We start from the raw sequence: 27,182 nt of genomic DNA, 5'->3' as shown, positions 1-27,182 counted from the left end.
TATGCATTTGCAGGCAGTGATGTTCTAAAGCCCCTGTCCTGCCTTGTGAAGGGCAAAGCTTTTGTGGTCAAAGCCTAGCTGCTGGCTTAGCCAGACCGTGCTTTACGTCTGGCAAAGCAAATGATCCCAGCCAAGCAGCTCAGTACAAGAAGTACAGTGACAGGAATTATCACAATGGCCTTGTTGCACTGCAGCACTGAAGCAGGCACATTCTTCACCAGGGTGCCCTGGTAATGAGATGGGGACTCACATGTGTAGTCCTGAGGCCAGTCGGGCATCAAGGACTCCATGCTCGCCAAGGCCTGGATCTCACTGGCACCCGCACATGAACAGTTGTAGAGATTCCGACCTGCCCTTAGGCTCTGCAGGTGTCTCAGAGACTGCAGCTCATCCCTTGGGAGGTACGAGATCAGGTTTCCATCTAGACTGAGGACTTCTAAAGCAGGATAGTTCTTGGCTGAGGGGACAGCATGCAGCCTGTTGTTGGACAGGTGGAGTTTCTTCAGGAAGGGGAGTGCAAGGTCTAGAGCATGAAGGTTATTGGAACTCACATCTAATACTTCAACATTGGGGGGCAGAGGCAGGGTGATGTGATCTAAGCCCGTGGTGGACAAGTTGAGGATGCGGAGGGATGGCTGCCACTGACATGAGGAGGAGGGGATAGCCAGGAGGTCATTCTGACTCAGGTCTAAGTGGACGAGCTTCTCCAGCTGGTGCAGCATTTCACACATGGTGTAGAAGGAGCTCAGATTGTTGCGATGGAGTTTTAATACTTGGAGTTGTGGGAAAGCCCCCTGGCAAAACGAAGGCCTCATGCTCTGGTCCTGGAGGTGGTTTTCCGACACATCCAGATAGCGTAAGGTTCTAAAAACCTTGCCAATGCTGCATGGAATGTAGGTGACCTGAGACTGTGTCACAGTCAGATTCTGCAGGGTCTCCAGCCACCTACTCAGGTGGGCGAAGTCTTTGTCTCTGTCAGCCAGGGAGGCAGAGGTCACGTTATGAAAGCGTAATGAGGAGACAGGTAGAATCAACCTGTCCATCTGGAACCAGCTGGCATTTCCCAGGAAAGTGCAGCTTTCAAACTCGATATCTGTAATACGCATGTAGTAAGTGAACTTCATGATGGCTGCCAAGAGAACCTCCGGCACGAGGAGATCTCCAAAGACAATCTTGGTCACCTGCAGCGTCTGCAGAATGTCGAGCACCTGTTGATTTACTGTGCTTGATGCAAAACCTACATATTTCTCCAAGTTTCCTCCTCGAAGCTCGAAGACAAAGGCAGGTAAGCACTGAAAGAGGTTTCCCCCATTTTCCAGATCCAAAAGAGAGCAGGTGCAGTGACTTTGGGACTTATTGAAGGAGCAGTCACCTACTACCTCAGAGAGTTTCAATCCTATGAGCAGGATAACCACAAACAGCTGAGTGATGTGCATGATGAATAGCCTAGAAAACAGAAGAGCAAGAGTAAAGCCCAGGCCTTTGCTGTTACAGAGCTGGGGCTGCAGGCAGCAACATTCAGTGAAGCCAATGGGAGGCAAGGGGTAGTCCCCAGAGCCTTTGCTCCATGCAATACAAGCACCAGAACAAGGCTAGGATTATTCACAGCACATTGTTCCTGAGTCCAGTACTGGGCACCAATAGAAGGGCACGTGGGCATTCCCCCTGCACAGCAACCTCTGGAGGAGAATGAGGGTGGAAGAGAGCTAGATGAGAGCGAGTCCAGACTTCGGTGAGAGCTACTGCCTTGGACTCAGGGATTGATCTGCTGCTTGCTGGCACTGCTGGAAAGCCTCAGTGCTGGGTATGTTTTAGCCAGTTCCTTCTACCAGTAATGGAGTGCTTGTTCAGTGAGTGCTGTTAGCTCAGGCACCGTCTCCAAGGCACTGGGAGGAAGGTGGGTGGCCTCTATTACTAGTCACACAACCTGTCAGTGACGTGACACCACGTGAAACCCTGGTCCCATTCAAATCCAGGGCAAAACATCCATTGGCTACAATGGAGCTTCCAGCATCAGTCTCATCTGGAAGCCAACGGAGTTAAATTGAGGATCTGGCCCCCAGAGTTTTAGGAGATGTCACAGCCAAGTCCAGAGATGGGTCTGAGCCACAAAGTTCAGGCCTGAATCCAGCTTCAGATTTGCCCAAAGGCCAGAGGAGATACTCAGCTCCATGGTGTCTCTAGTTACATTGTATCTTCACAAGGATTCTTACCTAGATCTGGTTTAAGGGCCAGCAGTGATTCCTCATTCCCCCCGCCCCAGTGAACGTGTAGCAGCCAGTGGAGGAGAGTCGGTATTTCACCCCAGACAAAGCCTGTTTCTCTTCATAGGCAGAGCTGTTCCTCACCCTGCCAGCAGCCCCATTTGGATGGGAATCTGCCCATCTCCCACCCCTCAACAATCCCCTCCAGCAAAGAGAGCTGCTTCGTCCCACCCAGTCATGAAGGACTTCTCAACACTCGAGTGCCAATTTGAATCCTGTGCACTGGAGGAGGCTGCAACATCCTAGGCTGGGGAAACTCCTCCTATTAAGTGCCCTGGCAAACCCAAGGGCACAGCAGGAGGAGATGTTAGAAATGGCAAATCACACAAGAGAAAGTATGGTCTAGTGGTCAGAGCCCAGGACTGGGGGTCAGTAACTCCCTTCTTTTATTCAAAGCTCTGACAGTGGCTCACTGTGCACCCTTGGGAAGGTTAGTTCACCTCTCAATACCTCAGTTTCCCTATCTCAAACTGGAGTTCTAACAATTACCAACCTCACGGGGAGTGGTAAGGGATCATTCGGTAATATCCATACAACACTGGGAATGTGTAAACTCTGGGGTCTGGTTATTCTATGTGACTGATTGACCCTGATCAGGACTGTCGATGGGCAGTCCGAAAAGTGCCAGCAGTTAAAGGGTTAAAAGCTGGTAAAGAATGCTTTGTTTGTTTTGCAGAGGTGTATTTCTCAGGTGCCCCTGCATAACTGGGGGAGTGATCACATTTCATCAGCATTACAGACTCACCTGCAATATTTTCCTGCCAAGGAAGCAGCTCGATTCCTTTAGCTTTTGGGGCGTCCTTGATTAAGATGTCAGTGGTTTTCTCTTGTGAGCAGCTTTACTCTCCTGCATGGGACCCTCCTTCACTCAAAACCCTTCACTCACCGCTACTCACTGTCAGACAGAGTTTCCCAGTTGCTACTTCCTTTTGCACAAATCTATTCTGTTTGTTTCCCGAAACAGAAATGCTGTTGGGAAATACTAATGGGTGTCAGGCATTTCATAATCCTACCCAAATCCTCCACACCCAGAATGCTGTCTCGACCAGCAGTGGGCTGCCCAACCCACAGAAAGGGGGAGAACTGGGTTTCCTGTGCTCCAGCTGCCCAGAAAGCTAAGGAAATCTTGCTTTGATTTCCTTATAGCATGCTTCTCCTCTGAAAAGTACCTCTGTCCAAACGGCATTGCAGGGTTCTAGGTTTGTCTGACTCCAGATCCAGTGCTAGCCCTGCAAACTCTACCAAGGGGAACAGGGAGACAAATGGGGCTCATATATGCATCATTGACAACTAACCATGAGCCATCCGCGGTGAATTATAGGGGCCACCAAAACTGCACCTTGACCTAAATTACCTCGACTGGGTCAGGGTTTCCTGGTGATGATGTACTCAAGAGCATAGGCGCTGACTCCATGGGTGCACCAGGGCTGGAGCACCCACGGGGAAAAATTAGTGGATGCTCCGCACCCACCGGCAGCCAAGCTCCCCCCTCCTCCCTCCCCCCCCCCGAGTGCGCTGCGTCCCCGCTCCTCCCCTTCCCTCCCAGCGCTTCCAGCCCCCCTGCTACCTAAGCAATTAATCGCCATTAATCGCACTGTTAGCAGAGTTTAAACTAGGGCTGTCAAGCAATTAAAAATTTTTATTGCGATTAATCGCACGATTAAAAAAATTAATCGTCATTAATCACACTGTTAAACAATAATAGAAAACCATTCATTTAAATATTTGTGGATGTTTTCTACATTTACAAATATATTGATTTCAATTACAATACAGAATACGAAGTGTACAGTGCTCACTTTATATTTATTTTTGATTACAAGTATTTGCACTGTAAAAAAACCAAAGGAAATAGTATTTTTCAATTCACCTAATACAAGTACTGTAATGCAATCTCTTTATCATGAAAGTTGAACTTACAAATGTAGAATTATGTAAAAAAAAACTGCATTCAAAAATAAAACCATGTAAAATTTTAGAGCCTGCAAGTCCACTCAGTCCTACTTCTTGTTCAGCCAATCGCTCAGACAAACAAATTTGTTTACATTTGCAGGAGATAATGCTGCCCGCTTCTTGTTTACAATGTCACCTGAAACTGAGAACAGGTGTTCTCATGGCACTGTTGTAGCCAGCGTCAAAAGATATTTACATGCCAGATGCGCTAAAGATTCATATGTCCCTTGATGCTTCAACCACCATTCCAGAGGACATTCGTCCATGCTGATGACAGGTTCTGCTTGATAACAATCCAAACCAGTGTGAAACGATGCATTTTTATTTTCATTATCTGAGTCAGATGCCACCAGCAGAAGGTTGATTTTCTTTTTTGGTGGTTTGGGTTCTGTAGTTTCCGCATCGGAGTGTTGCGCTTTTAAGACTTTTGAAAGCATGCTCCACACCTCGTCCCTCTCAGATTTTGGAAGGCACTTCAGATTCTTAAACCTTGGGTCCAGTGCTGTATCTATCCTTAGAAATCTCACATTGATACCTTCTTGGACTCAGCAGCAATACAGCGTATTCAGCAGGGGTAGCCTCTCTCTGCCATAAGTGGAGGTACAAATCCCAGACTGATGTAATTGAATGACTCTCATAAGTGTATACTACAATCATGATGGGAACATTTACTGGCAAATGCTAGAAATAACATGAAATAGCCATAGCACCATAAACATAGAGCAAACAGCTAGAGCCCTTCCCTCATGATCACCAGCGGTGTTGGTGAATTTACTTGAGAAAAGAGTTTCAAGGCATGAATCAAATCCCTCAGTAATACAGCCCCATAGTCACTATCTGGACTAGAAACTCTTGGGAGGAGTGGCACAAATAACACCTGGCTAATAGGCAGCGCCACATACTGTGCAGTTCACCAAAGGAGCCCAGGGAAAAAAGCAGAAAGCGGAGTGCAGCACAATTCCCTAACGTGTTCTCTGGTGAAGCCTCCTGATCTACATTCCCAGGGCTCCCCTGACCAACACAGTCAGGGCCCACCAGGTCCAGGGGTCCTGTCCCCTGACAGCCCCTTCTGTGTTTCAAGGGAAACAAGGACAATTATATCGAAATACAGAGCAAAGGGTAGTTTAAAGGGCCTCTCCTGCTCATCCAGATAGTTTATCCACAGTAAAAATCCTCTATCTAGCTCACAGGTCAGATCTTTAGCATGATTATTGCTAGAGAGAATGTATCTGACCAGTTGCTTCTTGGTGGCTCTTTGTTGCACAGGAGACGTGGGGATGTTTGGATCCAGGTACAGGACGTCTCTTGAAATACCGTTGTTCCCAATTGATACACCCCAGGACACACCCAAGGCCCTGAACCCCCCAGGAGCCCTCCTTACTGTTACCCAACCCCAACACTAACACACCTGGGACCCCCAACTCCCTGGAGACTCGTCACTGACACACAGGACCCCAAAACATCCCAGGGACCCCCCATACTGACATTTGGGGTCCCCCAATTTCTGGGGACTACCCTCACTGACACCTGGGACCTCCAGGGAACCCCCTCACTGAAACATGCAAGCCCCCCAGGCCCCTGGGACCCCCTCACAGTCCCCTTGGGACCCCCCTCACTGACACGCCAGGAACCCCCAGACCCCCCAGTTACCCTCTCACTGACTCCTTCCCGACTCCTCCGGCCCCCCCAGCACCCGCGCCCCAATCTCCACAGAGCCCGGGACCCTAGGCCTGCTGCAGACGCTCAGACCGGGGCCTCCCGTAGACGCAGCGCCGTGGCGGCTCGGGCCCGGCTCCCGGAAGCGCGCGGTTCCCTGCCGCCATCTTCCCCGCTGGAGCCGGCGGCGGCTCCCACCCGCCGCCTCGGCCGCGATCGGGATGTGGAGCCGGAGGAGCTGCCGGTACCGGCCCGATGCCAGCGGCCTGGAGGAGCTGCGGGCCCGCCGGAGGGAGCAGGAGTCAGGTCCGGGCCCGACAAAGCCGCCGGGCCCAGGCCTGGGGAACCGGGCTGGGCCCTGCAGGAGCCAGTGGGGGGCGGTTCTGGAGGTCCGGGCAGCTGGTTCGGTTCGGGGCAGTTGGCTCTGGATCCTTGTGTCTGGGGGGGTCTTGGGAGGGGGATCTGGGCTGAGAGGAGTTGCTCCAGTTCTGGGAAGGGGGTTCAGACCCCTGGGGACTGAGCTGACTGCCAAGGACTGAGACACAGAGACACTCTTGGGTCTAAAGAACGAGGAGTACTTGTGGCACCTTAGAGACTAACAAATTTATTTGAGCAAGTCTCTAAGGTGCCACAAGTACTCCTTGTTCTTTTTGCTGATACAGACTAACATGGCTACCACTTTGAAACCTGTCACTCTTGGGTCTACTGCTCTGATCCGCATGCTTGGGTCTGGAACAAGGATCTTGAGCCCTGCAAAGGGGCCAAATCTGGTGTGATCTGAGCCATGCTCCTGGGAAGTGGGGATGGGACGGGCCTTTGGGGAAGAGGTGTCCGTTCAGGGTAAGATCTAGTCTATTTGTTTCAATAATTGGGTCTGGGGAGGGGTCTTGTCCTCTGACTCCTCTCCCTCATTTCCCCCCACCCCCTTAGGAATCATAGGTGGTTTGTTACTGGATTCTAGACCGTCTTGATATTGCAGCTGGTGGAGTCATTGATTCTCATTGGCTTGTTCGGGGAATAGTGCAACAAAGCCCGCTTTTATGCTAGGTTTTGATTTGTCCATAGAATGGAAGCTGTCATGGCTCCACTTCCTACATTATCACACTACTCCCTCTCTCCCTGTCTCTGGTGGGGGCAGCAACTCCTTCTCTTCACAGTCCCAAAAGATTCAGTTCTTGTGCCTCTCCTGCTTCCTTGTCTACCTTCTCTAGCTCAACTTTGACACTGATGATACTCAGCTATATTTCCTCATAGACCTTTATTGAATTCTCTTATGACTTGATCAGGTAAACTGGTGGCTTCATCTCAGCATCTTTCACCTGGATGTCTCAAAGTCAGAAGATGCCTCTGCTGCATCTTCAAACACACCTCCATCTCCTCTGTTTTCCTTTTTGGTTCAGATCTCCCCCAAACTTTTTTTCCCCACTTATGCCTAGTGGCCTTTTACTACCCCTATAACACTCTCCATGTATTTCACTGCCTCAGCTCCACCTCTGCTTCAGCTTGTCATCCAGGCCATCGTCACCTCTTGCTTTGACTTGCAGCTCCCAAATCTATGGCCAACGTAAGACCTACCTCTCCAAACTCCATTGTGCGCAGATTATTTATTTATTTATTTGTAATAAATCTGTGTAAAATCACCTATGCCATTGTCTAGATGTTTTTCCCATAAATTCCCATCATTTATGGGAAAAACATCTAGACACTGGCATAGGTGATTTTACAGTCACAGCAAGAGACAAACAGCAGCTTCTCCTCACCCCAAAAAAGAGCAGTGTTTTGGGTGGGATGAAAACTTGTCTTGAGCTGGAAAGCCGTGTTATTGTCAGTAATCAGAGGTTGGTTTGTTTGCAGCTCTGAGGAAGGCCCGGAGGCAGCAGCAGTTGGTCAGTAAGAGACTTCTGCGGGAAGAAGTGAATGGAGATGGGCAGGCTGGAGTGGAGATAGCAGCAGAACCTCTGTCTGAGCAGGAGGTAAAGGGTTTATACCATTTGTCCCTGGTTCTAGGTATTCACTGCAATGTCTTTCACTGGCCCTAGCCTTTGTTAATAATAATAATAATGGTACTAAGTTTATATAGGTGGTTGGATTCCAAAGTGTTTTACAAACTGCTAGATAAGCTTTAGTTGTAGCACCTAGGTGCCAGGGTTAGTATCAATACCCTTTGGAAAAGTGCCATGGCATCTTGAATGACCATAAGTGATCATGCCTTTAGGCTTGTGATTTTTACCCTGGAGCTGTGCTTGACATCCACTCAGCTGTTTGTTTTCCACCAGGTTTTGCAGCTGCTGAGGGATGTCCAGAGGGGAACAGAGGAGAGGAAGAAATTGTTGAGTCGCCTTCGACAGGGACTGCAGCACAAAGAGACGCAGCAGAAATTTGTCAGGTTAGCCAGTCTGTGCTTCCATGCTATGCCCAGCCCCAGGCATGGCTAGTCTGTGCTCATAAAGGCTCCAGCTAGCAGTGGGCCTCTCCGGTAGTGGCCATTGCAAGGACATTGCTGTGGATCCACTTAGGGCTTGTCTTCACTTAAATTTTATAGCGCTCTAACTTGCTGGCTCAGGGGGATGAAAAATCACCCCCCTGAGTGCAGCAAGTCTGAGCGCTTTAAAGCGCTAGTGTAGACAGGCTTCAAGCGCTGGGAGCTAATCCCCTCGTGGAGGTGGATTACCAGGAGTGGTGGGAGAGCTCTCTCCCAGCGCTCACACGCGACCACACTCGCACTTCAAAGCACTGCCCAGGGAGCGTTCCCACGGCAGCGCTTTGAAGTTTCCAGTGTAGACATACCCTTAGATGGGGATGGGCCCACATATCCTCTGTAGCAGGGATCGGTGTGGCTATTTCTGTGATGTGGGTAATTTTGCTGTGGTTGGGAGTGTGGCTCACGTATCTGCATTAGAAAATGTCTCCATCCCTTTCTTTTCTGTGACCACTTCCTTTTCCCACTGAGAGAAGAGCTCAGGTTATGTGGGCCAGTGCCCTTGACAGCCTGGCCTGAATGCCTTTGTGCTCTGCTGGGTTGCGGATGAGGCTGAGCTGGGAAAGTCCCATTGGAACAGAGAGGGTTTTGGGGGAAAGCTGGACGTAGCCGCTCTAGACTGATAAAAGGAGGCTGAGAGCTTGGAGGACTTGACTCTACCTGATTTTGATCAGGGAAATATATTGCAAAGGATTCCTACAAGGCTCTTCACTGTGCTCGAGAGAGCTGTGTGCTGTACTCTCCTGTCTGCGTGGTTTGCTTGAGACTTCATTCTGCTCATGTTCTTATAGGGAGAGCTGTCCGGCTTTGCAGTTCCCTTCCGGCTGGTCAGGGACAGCTTTGTTAGGCTCTCTGCCATGCCACATAGTGGTGGCAAAGTGACTTCAGAAGGCAGGTTTCAGAGTAGCAGCCGTGTTAGTCTGTATCCGCAAAAAGAACAGGAGTACTTGTGGCACCTTAGAGACTAACAAATTTATTAGAGCATAAGCTTTTGTGGGCTACAACCCACTTCTTCGGATGCACCCACTCTCATCTGGATGCATCCGAAGAAGTGGGTTGTAGCCCACGAAAGCTTATGCTCTAATAAATTTGTTAGTCTCTAAGGTGCCACAAGTACTCCTGTTCTTTTTTCAGAAGGCAGCAAATTTGGCTGCTCAAAGACAGGAAAGGTGGGGGGGCGGGAAGGAAAGAGAAAATATTGTAAAAGAAGTGGGACAAAGTCAATATCCAAACACTGGGCCAAATCCAGCCCTGTGTAACTGCAGCGAAGTCAGAGCTGAGAGAGTAGGAATTAACCTGGCCCTTTCAAGTCAAGTGGTCTGAGGAATGGCTAGGCCAGCCCATGAACTGGGCAGGTTTTTAGTGCCTGGTCCCTGAGAGACAACTTGCCCTCCCGACCCTGGGACGTCAGGGTGGGAGGAGTGTGTGTGTATTTTGGGGAAGGGGGGGCAGCAGAAAGAAACAATGTCCCATTTTGCTTTTACAGGTTGGAGGGCAGCATGCGGGTCCTAATCGGGCTCTTCACCAGCAGCTTGGCCAGCGTACAGATGGAGGCAGCTCGCTGTCTGCACGAACTCTCACACTCCTGTGACCCTGCTGTGGCTGAGGCGTGTTTGCCAGCAACCTCCTATCTCCTGACCTATCTCTCAGGACACAGTGTAGAATTCACAGTAAGATGCGAGCCTGTGTTTCTTCATTGTTCTTGCATCTGCTGGGCTTTCATTAGTGGTTGGACTTCTGAGATTGAGTGGCCAAAATGTAGCCCATTGGCCAGATGCAGCCCACAAAGGTCTCCAATAGAGCCCTGCAGTTGCCCTCCTCTTCAGGACAGAGCTACATCTTGTGGAGACTACAGGTGCCCCTCAGTGCTCCCGTCAATGGCCTGGCTTCCTGGCTGAAGGTAGAACAGTGGCCCTGTAGGCTCTGTGGGATGCATCTCTACAATGGATAAAAGAGAACTGCTTGACACAATGTATTTAGACTTTCAAAAGGCTTTTGACAAAGCCCTTCATAAGAGGCTACTAAAGAAGCTAACTAATCAGGGGTAAAAGGCAAAGTATTGTCGTGGATCAAAAATGGGCTAAATGACAGGAAATGAAGAGTAGGAATAAATGGTCAGTTTTCGTGATGGCAAAGATTGACAGCCAAGTGCCTCATGGTTCCATGTTAGGTCTGATGTGGTTTAATATATTTATTAATGCACTGGAAAGGGGGGTGGACAGTGATGTTGCAAAATTTGCAGGTGACACAAAGCTATTGAGGTTAGTCAAGTCCCGATAAATCTGTGTGGGACTTAACCAAGCTAGGTGATTGGCAACACAAGGCAGGTGAAGAGCAGTGCGGATAAAGGCAAAGTAATGCACATTGGAGGGGAAAATGTATACTACTCACACATCTCACAGGGGTCTAAATTAACTATCAGCTCAGGAAAGGGACAGACAGTGCAATGAAGACAGCTAGTGAATGTGTAGCTGCAGTGCAAAAAGCAAGCAGGATGTTACAATGTAGAAGGAGTGGGATAGAGAATAATCCAGAAAATAATCTAATGCCGTTATAGAAATGGATGGTACAGCCTTAGCTGGAGACTGTATGCAGAACTGGCCCCTCATTTCAAAAAGTATGTAGCAGAATAAGGGGAGCTCAGAGAAGGGCGATGAGAATGCTTATGTGCTGGAAAAACTCTCCTGTGAAGAGAGATTGGAATGACTGGGATTGTTACTTTAGAGAGGAGACAAATAAGAGGGAACAAGATAAAAATCTATAAAAGAATGAATGGTTTAAAGAAGGGAGATTGGGGACTTCTGTTCTCCCTGTCTCAAAACACAAGAACAAGGGGACACTTAGTGAAACTGAATTAAAGGTGGCAAATTCCAAACTGAGAAAGGAAATACTTCTTCACTCAGTGTGTAATCAGACTGTGCAACTCACTGCCACAGGATGTCATTGTGGCCAGGAAACCAATAAGATTCAAAGAGGGTTTGGACAGTCATATGGCTAACAAGAATATCCAAAGTTAATGCAAACAAAGTCTTGGAAGGGATAAAAAACCCACTAACTCTTCAGTCTCTAACTATTGTGGGTTGAAGTGAGACCTTCATATGGGACAGATTATCCCACATCTACCTCCCTATTTGCCCCTTCCTCTGAATCATCAAGTCTGAAGCATCTGGCACTGGGTACTGTCAGTGATAGGAGGTTGGATTAAATGGACCTTGAGTCTGACCCATCTGGCAGTCCCTGTGTTCCTATATTGCAGAGGAGGTTAGCTACACCTTGCTCCAGCAAGTATGTCCTTTGGGTTCTTGTTGTTGCTAGTATGACCCTCAGATGGACTAAATATGTGTGCCTGTGTCTAGCTAGCCAAGAGTCTCCTGCACAAGCAGGGAAAGCTGTGCTAGGTAAAGCGACTCAGTTAGCATTAGATTCTCTGGCTCTGCTAGTCCTGGAAATCACATCTCTCTTGCCATTAGTGCAGCATCCATGCATCTCAAGGTGCTGTTTGTTGCTCTCTAGTGGCAATAGCTCCCTAATGCCAGTAGGGGGCACTCTCATCTGGTTGGACTGGCGGGGCACTTGTGGCACATAGGGAGCGTAACTGTGGTCCCCTACGTCTGTGTTTTAGGAGCTGTGTTTGTACACGCTGGGGAACTTGGCAGTGGAGAGTGACGCAGTGAGGAAGCAGCTTTTACCTCAAGGCATTATTCCAGCCCTGGCATCCTGTATCCAGGTGAGTGACCCAGCTAGCCTATCTCCTGCTCTTCCTACGAGCCTTGCCAAGCAGGAGGGGGTATTTCCCTGCGTTCCTGAACTAGTGGCTTAGTGTAGTCACTAAGAGCTTGTATGAATGACACAGCATCGCTTCCTGTCACAGGGCAGGCTGTGTGCAGAGGGCACTCTGCAGAGAGCTGAGCCCAGTTGCGGGTGCAGCTGGGCATACGCCGTGTGCACTGCCATATACAATTTTAATTTCCTGGGGTAACATTCTGATAGTGGCTGACATGGTTTTTGTGCTCTTCCTGGCTAGATCGCTCTGTCTCTTAATCACAAGCAATCACAGGCATGTCTGCCTTGTGAGCTTTCTGAGGGTCCTGGAGACTCAGAGGAATGGCTTGGCCATCACATGTACATATTTCAAACTAGCTCCCTCTGCATGGAACTGCCGCGAGACCAAGTTCAGCCTCTCTGCTTTACATTGAGTTATTTTGTAGGCACCATCCTTCCGCCTTTCACCGCTGACTCCTGCTGGGTTTGTTCTAAAAAACCAATGAGGACTCCTCGTTGTTTTTGTGGATACAGACTAACATGGCTACCCCTCTGATACTTGGGTTTGTTCTAGTGGCTCAGCCTTGTGCTCTTTGATTTCAGTCCCCTCACGTGGCAGTGCTGGAAGGCCTGGGCTACGTCCTGTCGCAGCTCCTGCAGGCCACGGAAGCTCCCACCAAGATCATACCGTAAGCATCACTTCCTCACCTTCCATCTGGACAGGGCATGTGGCTGAGCACGGCATTTGCATGCCAGGGTCAGTTAGCATCCTCCTGGCATATGTTATCTCTGTGACGTTAATATGTCGGAGCAGAACCCTGGCAAGGACACTGAGGTTTTGTACAGATTAGGACACTTTTCCCTGACCCCTCAGCTAATCAGCTTTCAGTAACCGTAAGGGGCTGCGTGAAACTGAGGGGGCCAACAGAGAAATACTCTGGACACTTTTTCCTATTGATTTTAGTGCTGCTGAAAGGAGTTGGCTTGACAGCCCTGGAGACTGAGGCCATCTACCCATGTATTCTAGCATGGTCAGCATCAGTGCAAGCCACCCCCACAACAACTTGCTGAGGTTCCTCTGCCTTGCCCGGGAAGGACTGTGTCTAGGGATGAGGCGAGTTGAGGCTCCGAGGCCTCTCTGCAGAGCCTGCTAATGAGGGGGTTGATTAGTGCCAGCTGTGAGGTTGTGGATGCTAGATGCTTGACCCCCCCACAGGAACCGGACTGACACCCCCGACTCCTTTCATGGTATTAGAGTTCTGGCCTCGTTGACAAATAGGAATATCCTGGTACATATTTACCAACAGATCTCACATCTCCCCTCACCTGATGGAACCTGCCCAGTTCTCTGAGCATTGTCTTGGTGGGCATGTTTTCTGGGTCTGTCCTCTGTTGGTTGAGTCTCTCCCATTCGGGGCTTTGGAAGCGCACTGAGGGTGTTAAACCCGAACAGCTCTGGGGAGAGCGGTACAGTTACCCTCATCAGACAGCCCGGGCTTTTGCCCCACATATAGCAGTGTTGCTTGTACTCCTGCTTAATCCCTCTTTAAAATCCATGTTTCTCTTAACTCTCCTTTCTGGCCCCAGCTTGGTTCTGGACTCGGTTCTCCCCCAGCACATGCTTCGATTGGTTAGCTCCAACCTGGAGCTGGGAATGGGAGTCGCCGTGGAGTTTGCTTGGTGTCTTCATTACATTGTGTGTAGGTAAATGCATTTAGTACTTACTGTATAGCTCCCCAAAGCTGCGTGGGGCTTTCCAGACCCCTGGAAGAAGGCAGGATCCCGACCCCTGGTGTTTGGGAACAGAAAGAGCTGCTCCTTAGTATCCTTAGCCAGTTGCTTTAGCTCAGAGGCTACCTCACTCTGTGTAACCCTCTCTCAGTCCTTTGGGGAGACCTCGGCGGGAGAGCTGAGTGTCAGGGGGGTTGTCCCTTGTGTGTGCATGGCTCTATCCACTGTGGTTGGGACCCATCAGTTCTCAACCCCATTACTGGCCTCAGTTTGCGGGATTGCTTAGGACAGGTTGGCAGTGACCCTGGGAGGGTTTCACCCAGTGTGGGGTGTGGGTCACCTGCCAGCATTCTCTGGGTATATCTCACTTAATCATTTCCCTGCCATTGTGGGGGCCTTGGGCACTGGTGCACCTTAGTCCCTCCTGTTCTCTGCCTGTGGCACATAATAGTCGAGTCTCCTGGGGACTAATTTCGGCTGCTGGGTTCAGTGTGGGGATGGCCTGTGGTATTCAGGGGTCAGACTAGATGGTCTGGTGGTCCCTGCTGGCCTTGTACTCTATGGCACACCCAGTCTCGTGTTATTGACATTGAACTAGAGACTGTTCCTATCCCAGTGATTCTGCAGCTCTATGAAGCTGTCCTCTCCTTTGAGCTTCCTATCCTCCACCTGTCTGCCCTCATGGCCCAGGCCCACCAGGTGCATGTAATCTTGGAGCTGTTGCTTTTGTAATCTGTTGCCTGGGGTTGGTCTGAGATGAGGCTCTTGCCCCGTCCTCCTCCTGGCTTTCCTCGCTGCAATCCGTGATCTTGGGTTGCACTGTCACATGACAGCTTGCCACACTTGGCGAATTCTATCTTGCAAAGGGAAGCGCGGTGTGAGGCGTGGATACCCCCAGACAGCTATAACCCTGTTTCCACATGCTTTTCCCTTTCTGAAACGTTCCCCTTTTAGGCTGAAATGTTCCAGAGTTAGCTGCTGCCCTCAGGGGACCTGCTCTATAGAATCAGAGCAAAACCCCTTCTGTCAATTTCAACTTGAGAGAGGGTGAAACAACGCGACCCCCAATCTTTTAGCTGAGGCTCCAGCCAAACCAGCTGGTGCATGGACATGAGCAGGCTGAGTGGTGGCTGGTTTTGGGTTCGCTCCTTAAATTCACTGTTCCTGTAATGTTCCTTTCCCTTCATAGCCATGTGAACAACGCGCTGTTAATCTCCCAGGGGATCGTGTCAACCCTGGTGCTGCTCTTGCTAGAACTGGCTTCCGTGATGTCAAAAGCAGCTACTGAGGGCCTGGAGTTGGTAAGTAGAGGCTGTAGAGGGCCTTGGCTAGTCAGCAGAGCCACGCTCCAGACCCCTACTGTCTGAAGCATTACTGTGCATGAGGGGGAATGCCCCATGCTGCTGTTCTTACTGTTTCAGCTTATCTGTCCCGTGCTGCGGTGTCTCAGCAACCTGCTTGCGGAGGATGAGACAGAGGGCTTCAAAGTGCAGATCCAGGATGAGCGCCTCTTGGTGGCTTTGTTTCTCTTCATGCAGTACTTCCTCCAGCAGCACCCGTTCCTAGTGCAGGAGTGTCTCTGGCTTCTCAACAACCTCACAGGTGACTTTCCCATGCACCCTGGCTGGGCATAGCACCTAATGGGAATTCTCCTAGAACTTGCTACAGGAATAGAGTGACTAACATAGCTAATGGCTGGGGTTTCTGGGACTTGCCTCAAATCAAAGTCAGGGAGACTCACATTTTTTGTAGATCACCTCTGAGAAGGGACAGAGCTCCCAAGAGACCTTGAAACAGAACCTGTGGTGCTGCTACAGCTCATCATTGGGCTAGGACTAGACTCATGCAGGAAGGGCATGCCAGAGTTTTAATTTGGGAGACACAAGATAACACACCCAGAGGCAGAACAGAAAACAGAGGTGTTAATCTTAGTACCCACTTCATCATCCCAGTGCTCCCATGTTCTTGAGTTCCTCTTCTTGGCCACTCACATGTTCATCCATCTCCAACATGTTCTGGGTGGTATGCTTGATATGAGACAGCATGGCGCTCCCTTCCAATGTAGAGTGAGGATTCCACTGCAGCTGCTAAAATTTCTTACTGTCTCTAATCTTCCATGCCCAGCTGTACTGATATTGATACTTTCACAACATCCCCCATCCTAGTGCAATGAGCACACACAGACATATCAGACACGTAGATGAACATGATAATAACATGGCTTTTGTAAAGGAAAATCATGCCTCACCACTCTATTAGAATTCTTTGAGGAAGTCAACAAGCATGTGAAAAAGGGTGATCCAGGTGGACTTTGAGAAAGCCTTTGATAAGGTCCCACACCATAGGCTCTTAGGCGAAGTAAGCAGTCATGGGATAAGAGGGAAGATCCTCTCACGGATCAGTAACTGGTTAAAAGATAGGAAACAAAGGGTAGGAATAAATGGTCAGTTTTCACAGTGGAGAGAGATAAACTGCAGGCTCCACCAAGGATTTGTACTGGGACCAGTTCTATTCAACATATTCATAAATGATCTAGAAATGGGGGTAAACAGTGAGGTGGCAAAGTTTGAAAATGATACAAAATTACTCAAGATAGCTAAGTCCAAAGCTGACTGCGAGGAGTTACAAAGGGATCTTACAAAATGAGGTGACTGGGGGGGAAAATGGCAGATGAAATTCAGTATTGATATGTGCAAAGTAATGCACACTGGAAAAAATAATCCCAACTACACATACAAAATGAGGGGTCTACATTAGCTGGTAACCACTCAAGAAAGAGATCTTGGAGTCATCATGGATAGTTCTCTGAAAACATCAGCTCAGTGTGCAGCAGCAGTCAAAAATTCTAACAATAGGGAATCATTAGGAAAGGGATAGATAAGAAGACAGAAAATACAATGCCATTATATAAATTCATGTACACACACCCCTTCAATATTGTGTGCAGTTCTGGTTGCCCCAGAATTGGAAACTGTACAGAGAATGGCAACAGAAATGATTAGGGGTATAGAACAGTTTCCACATGAGGAGCTTAGAAAAGAGATGAGTAAGGAGACTACGATAGAAGTCTATAAAATCATGACTGGTGTGGAGAAAGTTAATAAGGCAATTTTATTTACGCCTTCATAACACACAAGAATTGGGGATCACCCAATGAAATGAATAGGCAGCAGGTTTAAAACAAACATAAGGAAGCACTTCTTCACACAACACATAGTCAGTCTGTGGAACTCATTGCTAGGGGATGTTGTGAAGGCCAAAAGTATAACGGGGCTCAAAAAGGAATTAGATAGATTCATGAAGGACAGGTCCATCAATGGCTATTAGCCAGGATTGTCAGGGATGCAACCCCATGCTCTGGGTGTCCCTAAACCTCTGACTGCCAGAAGCTGGGAACGGATGACAGGGGATGGATCACTCAATAATTTCCTGTTCTGTTCATTCGTTCTGAAACACCTGGCATTGGCCACTGTTGGAAGACAGGATACTGGGCTAACTGGACCATTGGTCTGACCCCAGATGGCCATTCTTATGTAGAGTGTCTCCTTATATATAGCAGCAAACCCTCCACTTCTCTACCTCAGTCAGTGCATGCTCCTGCGCGCCTCGTCTGGAAGGCCCTTTTTCAGTAATCTGTTTGGGTTTCCTTAATACCTTTGTCTCCTGATCTTCCCAGCTGATGAGCCCTTCTTCTGCTCTGCCGTGCTCACACTGGACCTGCTCCCAGCCCTCCTGCAGCTCTTGTCCTGTTCCCGGATGGTGACCCTGCTGGTAGGGAATCTCTCACTACATGGGCTATTGTGTTCTTTAGAGCAGCTAGAGCAGTCAGTTTTCTGGGCCTCTGGTGATAGGTAGAAGCCACTGGAAGGGATTGTGCTCCTGTGGTTGGGCCCTGTACTTGGGAGGTCCATATGTATATCGGAGGTTTTATCAGCCCACGATGAGGGTGAGATAAGTACCCAGCGCCTCACCTGGTTAATTTACCTCGGTCCTATTTGTTTCTTTTTAAAGACAGTCCCCTCCCCCATTCCTTATTAGACTCTGTATTCATGCCTGCTTATGGAGGCTCTGACTGCATCCTGCCCTGGGAGGGTTTGGAGCCCATTGAAATGCTCATCCCCATCCCAACTTGTGTGTCATCATGGGAGGAGTTGGCAGAATATGAGGGGAGCTGCCTGCCCAGGTTCTAGTCTCCTAATATGCCAGTGGATAATAAGCCATTCCAGCAGACAGTCCAGTGCCTTCTTGCTCTGAAAGGAACTGGTCCAGCTGAGAGCAGCTGCTGAACTTCCTCCGGTAGGAAAGCTAGTGTAGACCAACTAAAAGATGCTTCAAAATCCAAGCAGTGAAAGAGGAACACACTCTAATGCAGTGCAGATAAAAGGAGCAGCCGGGATCTAGCGCTGCCAGTACTCGGGCTTGGAGGCAGCCAGTTAAAAATCCCTTCACGTGTACTACTTTTGAAGAAAGCACTTTCAAAGCGTCTTGAACGCCAACAGGAGCTGCTGCATACTCTGCCTTTCCAGCAGCCTCAGTGAGGGAAAGGCTTGGACCAGCCTGTGCTTAAATAGAGAAAACCTATTGCCCTGCGCTAGTGTGTTCTGCTGGCAGGAGACTGCCATGGCTCCCCACCAAGCCTGCAGGGAGTTAACCCTCAGGCCTTTGTGCAACCCAGCCTGGCAGGCAGCTCCAGCACAGAGTGACTGTGGGCACAGGAATGCCTGCCAGTGTACCAAGCCCCATGCTAACACAAGTAGACTCCACATGGCCTCAGCAGGTTGTCACCTGCTCAGAAAGCTCATCTCGCCCTGCCCTAGAGCCATGCAGACAACGGCAGGGGAGTGGGGTTCTAGCATGCCAATCTCCGCCTTCGAAGGTTTGCTGTACTGCAGGGCCGTCTCCTTCAAGGGGTGACAGCATTTCCTGCTTCTCTCCATGTCCTCCTCGGAGGTGGTTACCCAGACTGCACCATCCTGTGGCAGGGAGACATACAGGACTGTGACAGCTGGTTGGTTCTAGTCAATATAAAACTTGTGACCAACCTCAGTAATGTCATTTCCCTGGGTGTCAGTTACTGAGCCATGAAGCTTGGGATACTCATGCCAGCTCCCTCTCTAGGCTCTGACTGTGCTGTGTAACATCGCCGAGAAAGGCCCTGCCTACTGCTACCAGCTACACCAGAAGGCTGTGCTGCCCTCGCTGCTCAGCACCCTTGCTCTTTCCGATGCCCAGGTGGTGGGCCAGAGTCTAGAGCTGCTACATCTCCTCTTCCTGCACCTGCCAGAGGTAGGGCTCAGCTAAGACCTCCAGTTTCCCTGCATTGTGCAATGGCCGGGGAACTACGGTGGTAAACTAACAGCTACCACCTAACCTGAGCAGGGGAACTAAGAGGCTATGCTGTGGAAAGGTGCCAGGGGGAACCCTGCTCCCTCAAGGCTTCTCTGTATCTAAAGAGCAGCAAGAGCACAATCCATGGGAACTTTGCTGTGCCTCAACCCAGCGCTGCAGGGACTGATCACCTCAGGGTTCTAAAATGGGGATAAGCTGAAACCGTTAAGTCAACTATTAGTCTGAGCATTTCACCTAGGTCCTGGGGCGGGAGGTGCATTAGAAATTAATCCTTCAGCCCCTTTCCCAAGAATCAGGCATGATGGGTTCTATGATAGAGACCATGGAGAACTAGATCCACTCATCCCACGTGGGCTGCTCAGCCGCCTTCATTAGGCTGGGCCTAGCTCTAATCTGCGGTCTGTCCTGGAACAGGCTGCTGACGACTTTCTCAGCCAAGCAGGACTGCAGGCCCTAGAACAGCACCAGGACAACCCCCAACTCCAGGAGCGAGTGAGGGCACTCAGCGAGACATACCTCCAGCCAGCTGCAGCCTCTCTGATCTCCTGCGCCGGTGCCTCAGCTGCTGTACTGCCCTCCTCCTAGACCACGCTGCATCCACTCCTGCTTCTCTTCCCATTTGCACTAATTCTATCCCATGGACTTTGTACATTGAGAAGTTATTTTGGAATTTAATAAACTGTTTTACATTGTGCCCTCTGCTGTCATAGCGTGAAGCCAAGCCCTAATAGGACAGGGCCAGCTGATTTTACTGCCCCCCAGCTGTCTGGAAAGTCTATGGGATGGTTCCCTAGAGAATGGCAGCCATAACAAGCCCACAGACTGCCAGAGGTTACCTCACCCTTCTCCATAAAGGTACCCTCCCTCCAGCACAGCAAGCTGCTCACATGACTGCTCAGGTAGGGAACAGAGAGAGGTCTCAACTGAGTAGAAGGGAAGTGGCTAAATCCTGGACAAGAGGTGAGTGTACCTCAGTGGATTTGCTCCCTCTTCAGTGCCCCCCACCCTATGTGGGAGGATGAGGAGCTACCTCCCAGCTTAGCATCTCTTTTAGAACAGACTCTCAGAGCACTTTGTCAGACATGCTTTTATATGCGATTAATAAGTTACAATTACAGATGTACAGCTTCTCCATTAAACCCATTCAGGCAAGGGCTCCAGCACATGCAGGTTCAGTTCTCTTTGTCTTCATGTTTTGCTGTGAACAACATTCTCCAGGGCCTTGGCCACTTGATCCACATTGAGATTATTCAGTGGCACGCAACTCTCTCTGCCGAACTCTGGGTGGGGGAGAGAGAGAGAGAGAGAGAATTAGATGAAGAGGCCACCTTGTCCCCTTCCCCCAGGAGAGGCAGTGCTGGATTTATTCCCTAGTGCCTTGGCCAATCTCATAAGTGTAGGTTTTGACAAGCTGGTCAATTGACCCCCTATTATTTGACCATGGTGAAATATTCCAACAGGAATACCTGATGTAGGTGACGGCTGACTTTTGTGACTGCATGATGGAGCCATTCCTTCATTTTTTAAACTTAATTTCATTGTGTTTTGCATTTATCTGAGTTAAAATAACTCAGTTAAGTACATTGTTTTTTGTAGTTAGGCATAAGTGGCTAAGGCAAAGCCTATTGCAGACCATAGTCTTACTCTTTTGTTACTGTTCTAACAAATTAGGGCTCTAAAATATTTGACCAGTTATTTTTAGACCGGTCAGATACCCAACTCGAGTGTTCTATAGCATGGGGCTTCCACTCTTTCCTTTAGATTATCCCATAACTTCTCTGTAAAGAGCCTTTCCCAGACTCAGCTTAAGTGTTCCCCTTTCTGTTTCTTAGTTATAACCCTCCTCTTCCTCCTTGGTGTTCACACTCTTCAAAACATTTGCAGATTTTTTCCCTCCCTTCTAGTTTTTGCTCATCTGAACTCTGCATGTTTAGCCCACTTTCCTTGTAAGTCAGCCCCACCCCCACGAATGGCTATGCAGATTGTCTCACTGGCTAATCCCCAGAAGCAAGGAAGAGACAGCCTACTACCCCAAGCTGTGAGGGACACTTGTATTGAAGGCAGAGCAGACTTGCATTTTCATTTTTACCTGCAGCCTGTTCATCTCAGAGTCCTGACTAAGGCTTGGGGAAAAGCTGTTTGAAAAGATTGGTTACTGCACTGACTGCCATTTGGCACTGCAGCTCTTCTTCTCGGTTCTCAAGGAGCCTCCATCATAACAGAGTTCTGCACACTAACTAAATGTCCCAAATCAGAAAAGCAGCATTTCCTGTGGTAGTCTTCAGAATCCCCCCATTCTCATGGTTTAGTAAGAGAATAAGTCTGTGTAATTAACTGGCCTTCTTTATGCTTCTGATTCCACCACTAATTATTTTTTTTAAAACTCCAACCAGAGTTCATGGCTAATCCTCAGTGGGTCAGTTTAAGCTTGAAAGTGCTATAGCTGGTTTGCGCCATATGAGATTTCCACTTTGGTTCAAGAGCTGTAGTTGTGAGCCTCGCTAGCTTTTTGCAAATATAGCTACAAAGGGGACAGCTACACAGCAAAATCCAAAACCCTGTGGCAGCTAGTCTCAAAGCCTGGCTCATCTGATTCAAGTTTGCACCACAGGGCTAAAAATAGCAGCAAGGAAGTTCTTACCCAGGCTGGAGACTCTCCCTGCTTCGCTGGGTTTCGGAGTTCAGGTTCCTGCCCATAGCGTGAGCCCAAGGCAAGAATTTTCTGTTGCAAACATTCAGCCTGCAGTCAAGCATGTTTGTGTCTGCGTAACAACTCTGTGCATTTAAAGCAACAGACCACTCTTCCAGTTTAGCTACACGGGGAGAAGTCTGTCTATTGTGAGTGTGCAGCACATTTTACTCATTTAAACACTTTTTTTTTTTAAAAAGGAAAAATCTGTTCATTTCACAGGCTACCATTACATTTAAAGCTTCATAGAGACACTTCTGCATCAGACAGAGCATTCTAGTGTTAACAGGGTCACCCAATTTTATTTTTTATTTACTAATTTTTTTTAAACTTACTTTCTGATAGAGCCCTGTTTAGACAGTATGTCCTGAATGCTTTTTAAAACATTCCTTTAAGAAGTGGAAAGTTTTTCCTGTTCGCTTGGTGTTTATAAGGGTCTGTCTAGCTAGGGATAATTACTATAGACTAGGGAAACAATGAAACCAATTACACAAACAAGTAAAATGGGGGGGGAAAAATAGAAACCTAGCAAAAAATATCCAGCTTTGTTACAGGAATTTTAGATGGGGTAACAACAGTAGGTACAAAGTTTTAAGGTGGACTTGTAATTTTCAAATTGACTACCCCTTTAAAGATTCACACCACAAAGTTCACTTAGCCCCACTGTGCAGATGCATAGACACATACACACACCATTCAGAATCACTGTTTAAGCAGTTGAACTGGTAGGGCAGAGCACCACTGCAAGTACCCCGATTTCTGAACTTCCTAACGAGTTCATGTCTCAGACTTCCATTAGGCAGTTTTTAGCCTTTATTTTGTACAGTGCCTCTTTTTTTTTTTTGCCCTTTCCCAAACCAAGCAGGTCCTAGCCTCATCTCTCCACATATGGAAACTCCTCCTTGATGTGTAATTTGCACTGCTCTTTCCTGGATTGTGAGCAGTTTATTGCTGAATTTCTAGTTTGATACAGACCCCAGTGTTCTTGTCAAACTCGGAGCTAATGACATTGACTAGGGCTCCTTCCCAACTCACCGTATCGAGCCCAGAGCTTAGGCTGCACATCAGAGCACTCCCGAATCAGGATGGGGAAATCCGGGTTTGCCTTCTTCAGAGTCACGTAGTGCTGTTCAATGAAGTCTCTGTCAAAAACAGAGCTAATTAAAGCTCTGTGTCATTTCCAAGTACAATTATGTCAAACTAAAGAGAATAAGTAGTTTTCTCTACTGGGGTCTCAGAAGTGTTATATGCACCTGGCCCTTCCAAAGCATCAACAGCCTCTGGAAGCAGGCAGTAGAGAGGACCACCGTCTACGGAAGGGTACAGTAATGAACATCTTGTCTGTACACCAATTTCACCCCAGCTCTGCTCCCTCTTGCACAGCTCAGCAGTCCTGTGGACCTCACCAGGGCTACGTGAAGCGTAGGACAAGCGTTACAGAGAAACAGGACATGTCAAAAAAAGAACAGTTATACTAGTAGTGTTCTTACACAGGATCCCCATTCTACTTTATGCTTGAATCAAGTCACAAACAGTATTGCCCTTTGACCTCAGCCTGAGTGAACAGTCCCCTATCACAACAGTGCCTGGAGAATTCCCTCTGGCATATACAGTGGGACTCAAGCAGGAAGGTGTGGAAATTGCTCAGAGAAGCAATTTGTACATACCTCCCTCTTGCAGGGTGGAAGCTGTGAAAGGGGAGACTCAAAACAACACAGCCTTTCGCTGAGATTTAAACATTTACCAACACATCAATCCATGCGGTCCAGGAGCATCTTTTAACCACTGACCCATATTACTATCAGAGCACCTACAGGACACGGTGTCCACCCAGGGCACCTAGACAGGCCTCTCACCTACATTCACACCAAGCCCCATCTCCATGACATCACCCTCCCTGTCCTAAGTGAGCATGCCATTATTACTGCAGTTATTAGGAGTCTTGGAGGTTTATAGGCTTTAGGCACATTAATAACAGAGAAAAAAAAGATCTAGTTACTCTCACTTAGCTGAGCTAGTGTCAGTCAATAAACAGCTCCCTAGATACAATCCCTACCCTAAGGACAAGCCTAGAAAAATAGGCCTTACAATATACGCAGGAGTCAATAAGTCTAGGGAGCGTGAGCTCAACCCCCGGCCCCTGATCTATACATGCATCACCCCCACAATTCATAGGGGTGCTGTCCAAATTGCACACAGCCCGGAACCATCTCTCCAGTAAAATCCAATCAAGTGATGCTTTGCAGTAGCAAGTAATCACTATTAGTTTATTTGAGATATGACGTCCACTCTGGCTCACTCAGCCAGCCTTTGGGAAAGCTGAACAACTGTACTATTACAAGTCAAATGTAAAAAGTCAACTTATGTGTCATCCCCACAGTGACTATACTGCAACTCACCAGCAATGCCCTCGGAGGAGGAAACTGCCCCATGGGCAGGTTGTTCCATAACTGCCCGCTTTGGGGTACCTGCACCTCACTCTGCAATCTCCAGTACTAGCCACTGCCAGAAAAGAGATCATGGACTAGCAAGAACACTCACTTGGTCTGATACAGTCATATTTAGGGTCCTGTCTTTGATTATTGGCAGAGAGAAGTGATTTACCACCATGGGGCGTTTCCGTGCAATGCCAAGGCTGAGGCAGACTGAAGGTTGAGAGGAAACCTGTAGATTACAAGTACTGCCCAATCAGTCTTTGCCACCCTCACCATCTCAATTACCTTCCCTGTCAGGGTATCGGTGTGGGGTGACCAAACGTCCCGTTTTGGACGGGACAGTCCCTTTTTTAAGCCCTGTTCCGGCCGTCCCAACTTTTCTGGCAAAAGTGGACATTTTGTCCCATTTGCTCTTGCTAGCTGATCAAGTTGGAAAGAGCAGAAGGGACAAATGCACATTTTGTCAAAGTGGAGAGCCGAGGAGGGTGAGCAGGGATGCCAGGCCCGCGGAGGGGGGGAGGCAGGGCTCAGGTGAGAGGCAGACAGGGCTCGAGCGAGCAGTTCAGGCCAGCCCCATGCGGGGAAGAGGGGCAGGACTTGGGCCGGCGGTTTGGGCCAACCCCATGCAGGGGAGGCAGAAGCCCTCGGGCTAGCCCCATGCAGTGTCCCGTTTTCCCTTTGGAAAATATGGTCAACTAGGCAGAATGCAACTGCAGCTGATCAGGGACGATCAGGTCCCAGTTTTCAGGGTGGTTCCAGACATCTCACCGGACGCGTGGCTGCCCATTGTCTCCCTGCTGCCATGTGCTCCCCTGTCTGTCTCGATCCGCCCGGTGTCTCCTGGTTTATGACTAAGATCCGTGGGGCAGGGGCCCGTCTCTTTGAGGTGGCCGTGCAGCACTGAGCACACTGGGGTCCTGCTCCCTGCCAGTGTAGTGTGAAAAACTGCTATCTGTCTTAATTTGCTACCAGTAGCAGTTACTGATATTAGACTGCTATCTGACAATCTGCTACTGGAACAGGGATAGCAAATTCTAACCAGTAGCAGTTACTGATAAGTGAGGTTGTCCTTACTTTCTGACTTGTCCCAATTTGCTAGAACTTCAGTGATGTGGGATGGAAGCATAAAGTCTTCGGCTTCCAAATAACCCTGCCTGGTGTACATATGTATTAATTACCTCTTAATTGAAGGAGGTCATTTAAACATCATTTATTTTGCAGCTTCATTTACTGTGCTAGCAAAACATAGCCAGTGCAATACTAGAAACACAGGTTTCAGAGGGGTAGCCGGGTTGTTGTTTTTGCTGATACAGACCAAGGAGTCCTTGTGGATCCTTAGAGACTAACGAATTTATTTGGGCATAAGCTTTCATGGGCTATAACCCACTTCATCAGATGCATGGATTGAAAAATACAGTAGGCAGATATAAATATACAGCACATGAAAAGATGGGAGTTGCCTTACCAAGTGGGGGGTCTGTGCTAACGAAGCCAATTCAATCAGGGTGGATGTGGCCTATTCCCAACAGTTGACAAGAAGGTGCGAGTATCAACAGAGAGAAAATTACTTTTTGTAGTAACCCAGCCACCCCAGTCTTTATTGAGGCCTAATTTGATGGTGGCAAGTTTGCAAATTAATTCCAACTCCGCAGTTTCTCATTTAAGTCTATTTTTGAAGGGTTTTTTTGTTGGGGAATAGCCACTTTTAAGTCTGTTATTGAGTGTCCAGGGAGATTGAAACACAGATGTCATTGCTAAAACTACTAGCAAGTACTTACTTATACATATTTTCAATGAGTATTATTAAAATATAAATTAAATAGCTCAATGACCTGCATCTGCACAATAACAAAGGTAAATGATGAAGCACTAAGAGTAATTCAGGGAATCCCAGCAGCAGATAAGACAAATTTGTGAATTGCTATGAGACTTTATGCAATCAGATGCACGGATAAGGGATTCTTGTTTCTGAAGGGGTATATGTAAAATATTTCACTGAATCAAGTCTCCTGCAGCACCTCAATAGGTTAGGAGCTGCTGTGACTAGGCATTGGGATGCCTGTGCCTTTAAGAACCCAGCCCTGGGAAGCCCATGCTGAGATGTACTGTCCTATGGGAGGAGAAATGAAAAAGCCCCTCTGCCCCCCTCCCCATTTTTGCAAACACTATTGTCTCAGTCCAGTAACTGTTACCCCCTCTGCCCCTGCTCCCCCCGCCATTTTGCCCTTCGGCCCTTATCTTAACCCTGCCTCCAACTGCTTGAACCCCCCGACCAGTCAATTTCCACCCTCTGCTCCCCCGTCCTCCGATTTCCCCCTTTGCCCCTGTAAAAAGCACTCCGCAGAATCTGAGGCCAAGTAAGGGCAGGGTGAAGGGCAATGGTTTCAGCAGATGTTACTAAGCATGCTCAGCAAATTAAGACAAAGAGCCGTTTTTCACACTATACCGACGCGAGGACGATGATGACGGTAACTAGGAGATCCCCAGTGTCCCATCGGGAGGGAGGCGCTGCTGCCTGTCCAAGGATCTCGGCCCCCGCCCAGCCCTCCCGAGGTGCCCCGCACCTGGTGCCCTGGCTGCCCGGCGAGCGCTGACACAGGTGGATCCGAAGCTCCTTAAGGCTCCGGCCCAGACCGCTCCCGATACTCCGCACAGCCGCGGCCGCCGCCATCTTCCCAGTGTACTGCCCCCTTCCTAGCCAATCCCATAGCCGGCAGGAAGGGGAGGCCTGAAGCATGATACGGGACTCAGCCAATCAAAACACGCTTCGAACCTCATCAGCCAATCCGCAGGCGGCTGTGCGGGCAGACTGGGGGCGGGGCTTCAGTTTCGTTCCGCTCTGCTCCCTGCGCGGGGCATTGTGG

The 27,182-nt window shown here is 48.8% G+C and overlaps 3 protein-coding genes across 3 annotated transcripts; 1 reads left to right on the top strand and 2 right to left on the bottom strand.

Annotated features, from left to right (window-relative positions):
• Positions 1 to 86: 86 nt before the first annotated feature.
• Positions 87 to 1,436, bottom strand: LOC135882132 (toll-like receptor 2). Its single transcript, XM_065408929.1, has 2 exons — positions 552 to 1,436; positions 87 to 500 (listed from the first exon to the last, which is right to left on the bottom strand). Exons 1-2 carry the CDS (start codon positions 1,434 to 1,436, stop codon positions 87 to 89), a joined length of 1,299 nt encoding a protein of 432 aa, XP_065265001.1.
• Positions 1,437 to 8,180: 6,744 nt separating this feature from the next.
• On the top strand, positions 8,181 to 19,886 carry TMCO6 (transmembrane and coiled-coil domains 6). The gene is made up of 10 exons (XM_065409896.1): positions 8,181 to 8,259; positions 9,839 to 10,022; positions 11,975 to 12,079; positions 12,718 to 12,803; positions 13,702 to 13,818; positions 15,035 to 15,146; positions 15,267 to 15,447; positions 17,522 to 17,616; positions 18,964 to 19,131; positions 19,609 to 19,886. Exons 2-10 carry the CDS (start codon positions 9,852 to 9,854, stop codon positions 19,777 to 19,779), a joined length of 1,206 nt encoding a protein of 401 aa, XP_065265968.1. The 5' UTR covers positions 8,181 to 8,259; positions 9,839 to 9,851; the 3' UTR covers positions 19,780 to 19,886.
• Positions 19,887 to 20,263: 377 nt separating this feature from the next.
• NDUFA2 (NADH:ubiquinone oxidoreductase subunit A2) lies at positions 20,264 to 27,020 on the bottom strand. The gene is made up of 3 exons (XM_065409522.1): positions 26,883 to 27,020; positions 22,919 to 23,025; positions 20,264 to 20,474 (listed from the first exon to the last, which is right to left on the bottom strand). The coding sequence occupies exons 1-3, from the start codon at positions 26,987 to 26,989 to the stop codon at positions 20,383 to 20,385; spliced, it is 306 nt and encodes a 101-aa protein (XP_065265594.1). The 5' UTR covers positions 26,990 to 27,020; the 3' UTR covers positions 20,264 to 20,382.
• Positions 27,021 to 27,182: the final 162 nt, after the last annotated feature.

Source organism: Emys orbicularis, chromosome 8 (assembly GCF_028017835.1).
Source record: "Emys orbicularis isolate rEmyOrb1 chromosome 8, rEmyOrb1.hap1, whole genome shotgun sequence".
NCBI classification, from domain to species: Eukaryota; Metazoa; Chordata; order Testudines; family Emydidae; genus Emys; species Emys orbicularis.
The sequence above is the reverse complement of the archived record's forward strand: the minus strand, read 5'-3'. Positions and strand labels throughout refer to the sequence as shown.

Bases quoted from the DNA above. Each gene is read 5' to 3' on its own strand.
- LOC135882132 (XM_065408929.1), bottom strand. From the start codon at position 1,436: ATGCACATCACTCAGCTGTTTGTGGTTATCCTGCTCATAGGATTGAAA. The intron at 501-551 runs GTGAGTTCCAAT...CCCTTCCTGAAG, and splicing joins CCAATGTTGAAGTATTAGAT to AAACTCCACCTGTCCAACAA.
- NDUFA2 (XM_065409522.1), bottom strand. From the start codon at position 26,989: ATGGCGGCGGCCGCGGCTGTGCGGAGTATCGGGAGCGGTCTGGGCCGG. The intron at 23,026-26,882 runs GTGCGGGGCACC...TGTTTTTGACAG, and splicing joins CCGGGCAGCCAGGGCACCAG to AGACTTCATTGAACAGCACT. The intron at 20,475-22,918 runs GTGAGTTGGGAA...TCCCCCACCCAG, and splicing joins TAAGCTCTGGGCTCGATACG to AGTTCGGCAGAGAGAGTTGC.
- TMCO6 (XM_065409896.1), top strand. From the start codon at position 9,852: ATGCGGGTCCTAATCGGGCTCTTCACCAGCAGCTTGGCCAGCGTACAG. The intron at 12,080-12,717 runs GTGAGTGACCCA...CTTTGATTTCAG, and splicing joins CCCTGGCATCCTGTATCCAG to TCCCCTCACGTGGCAGTGCT. The intron at 17,617-18,963 runs GTAGGGAATCTC...CTCCCTCTCTAG, and splicing joins CCCGGATGGTGACCCTGCTG to GCTCTGACTGTGCTGTGTAA.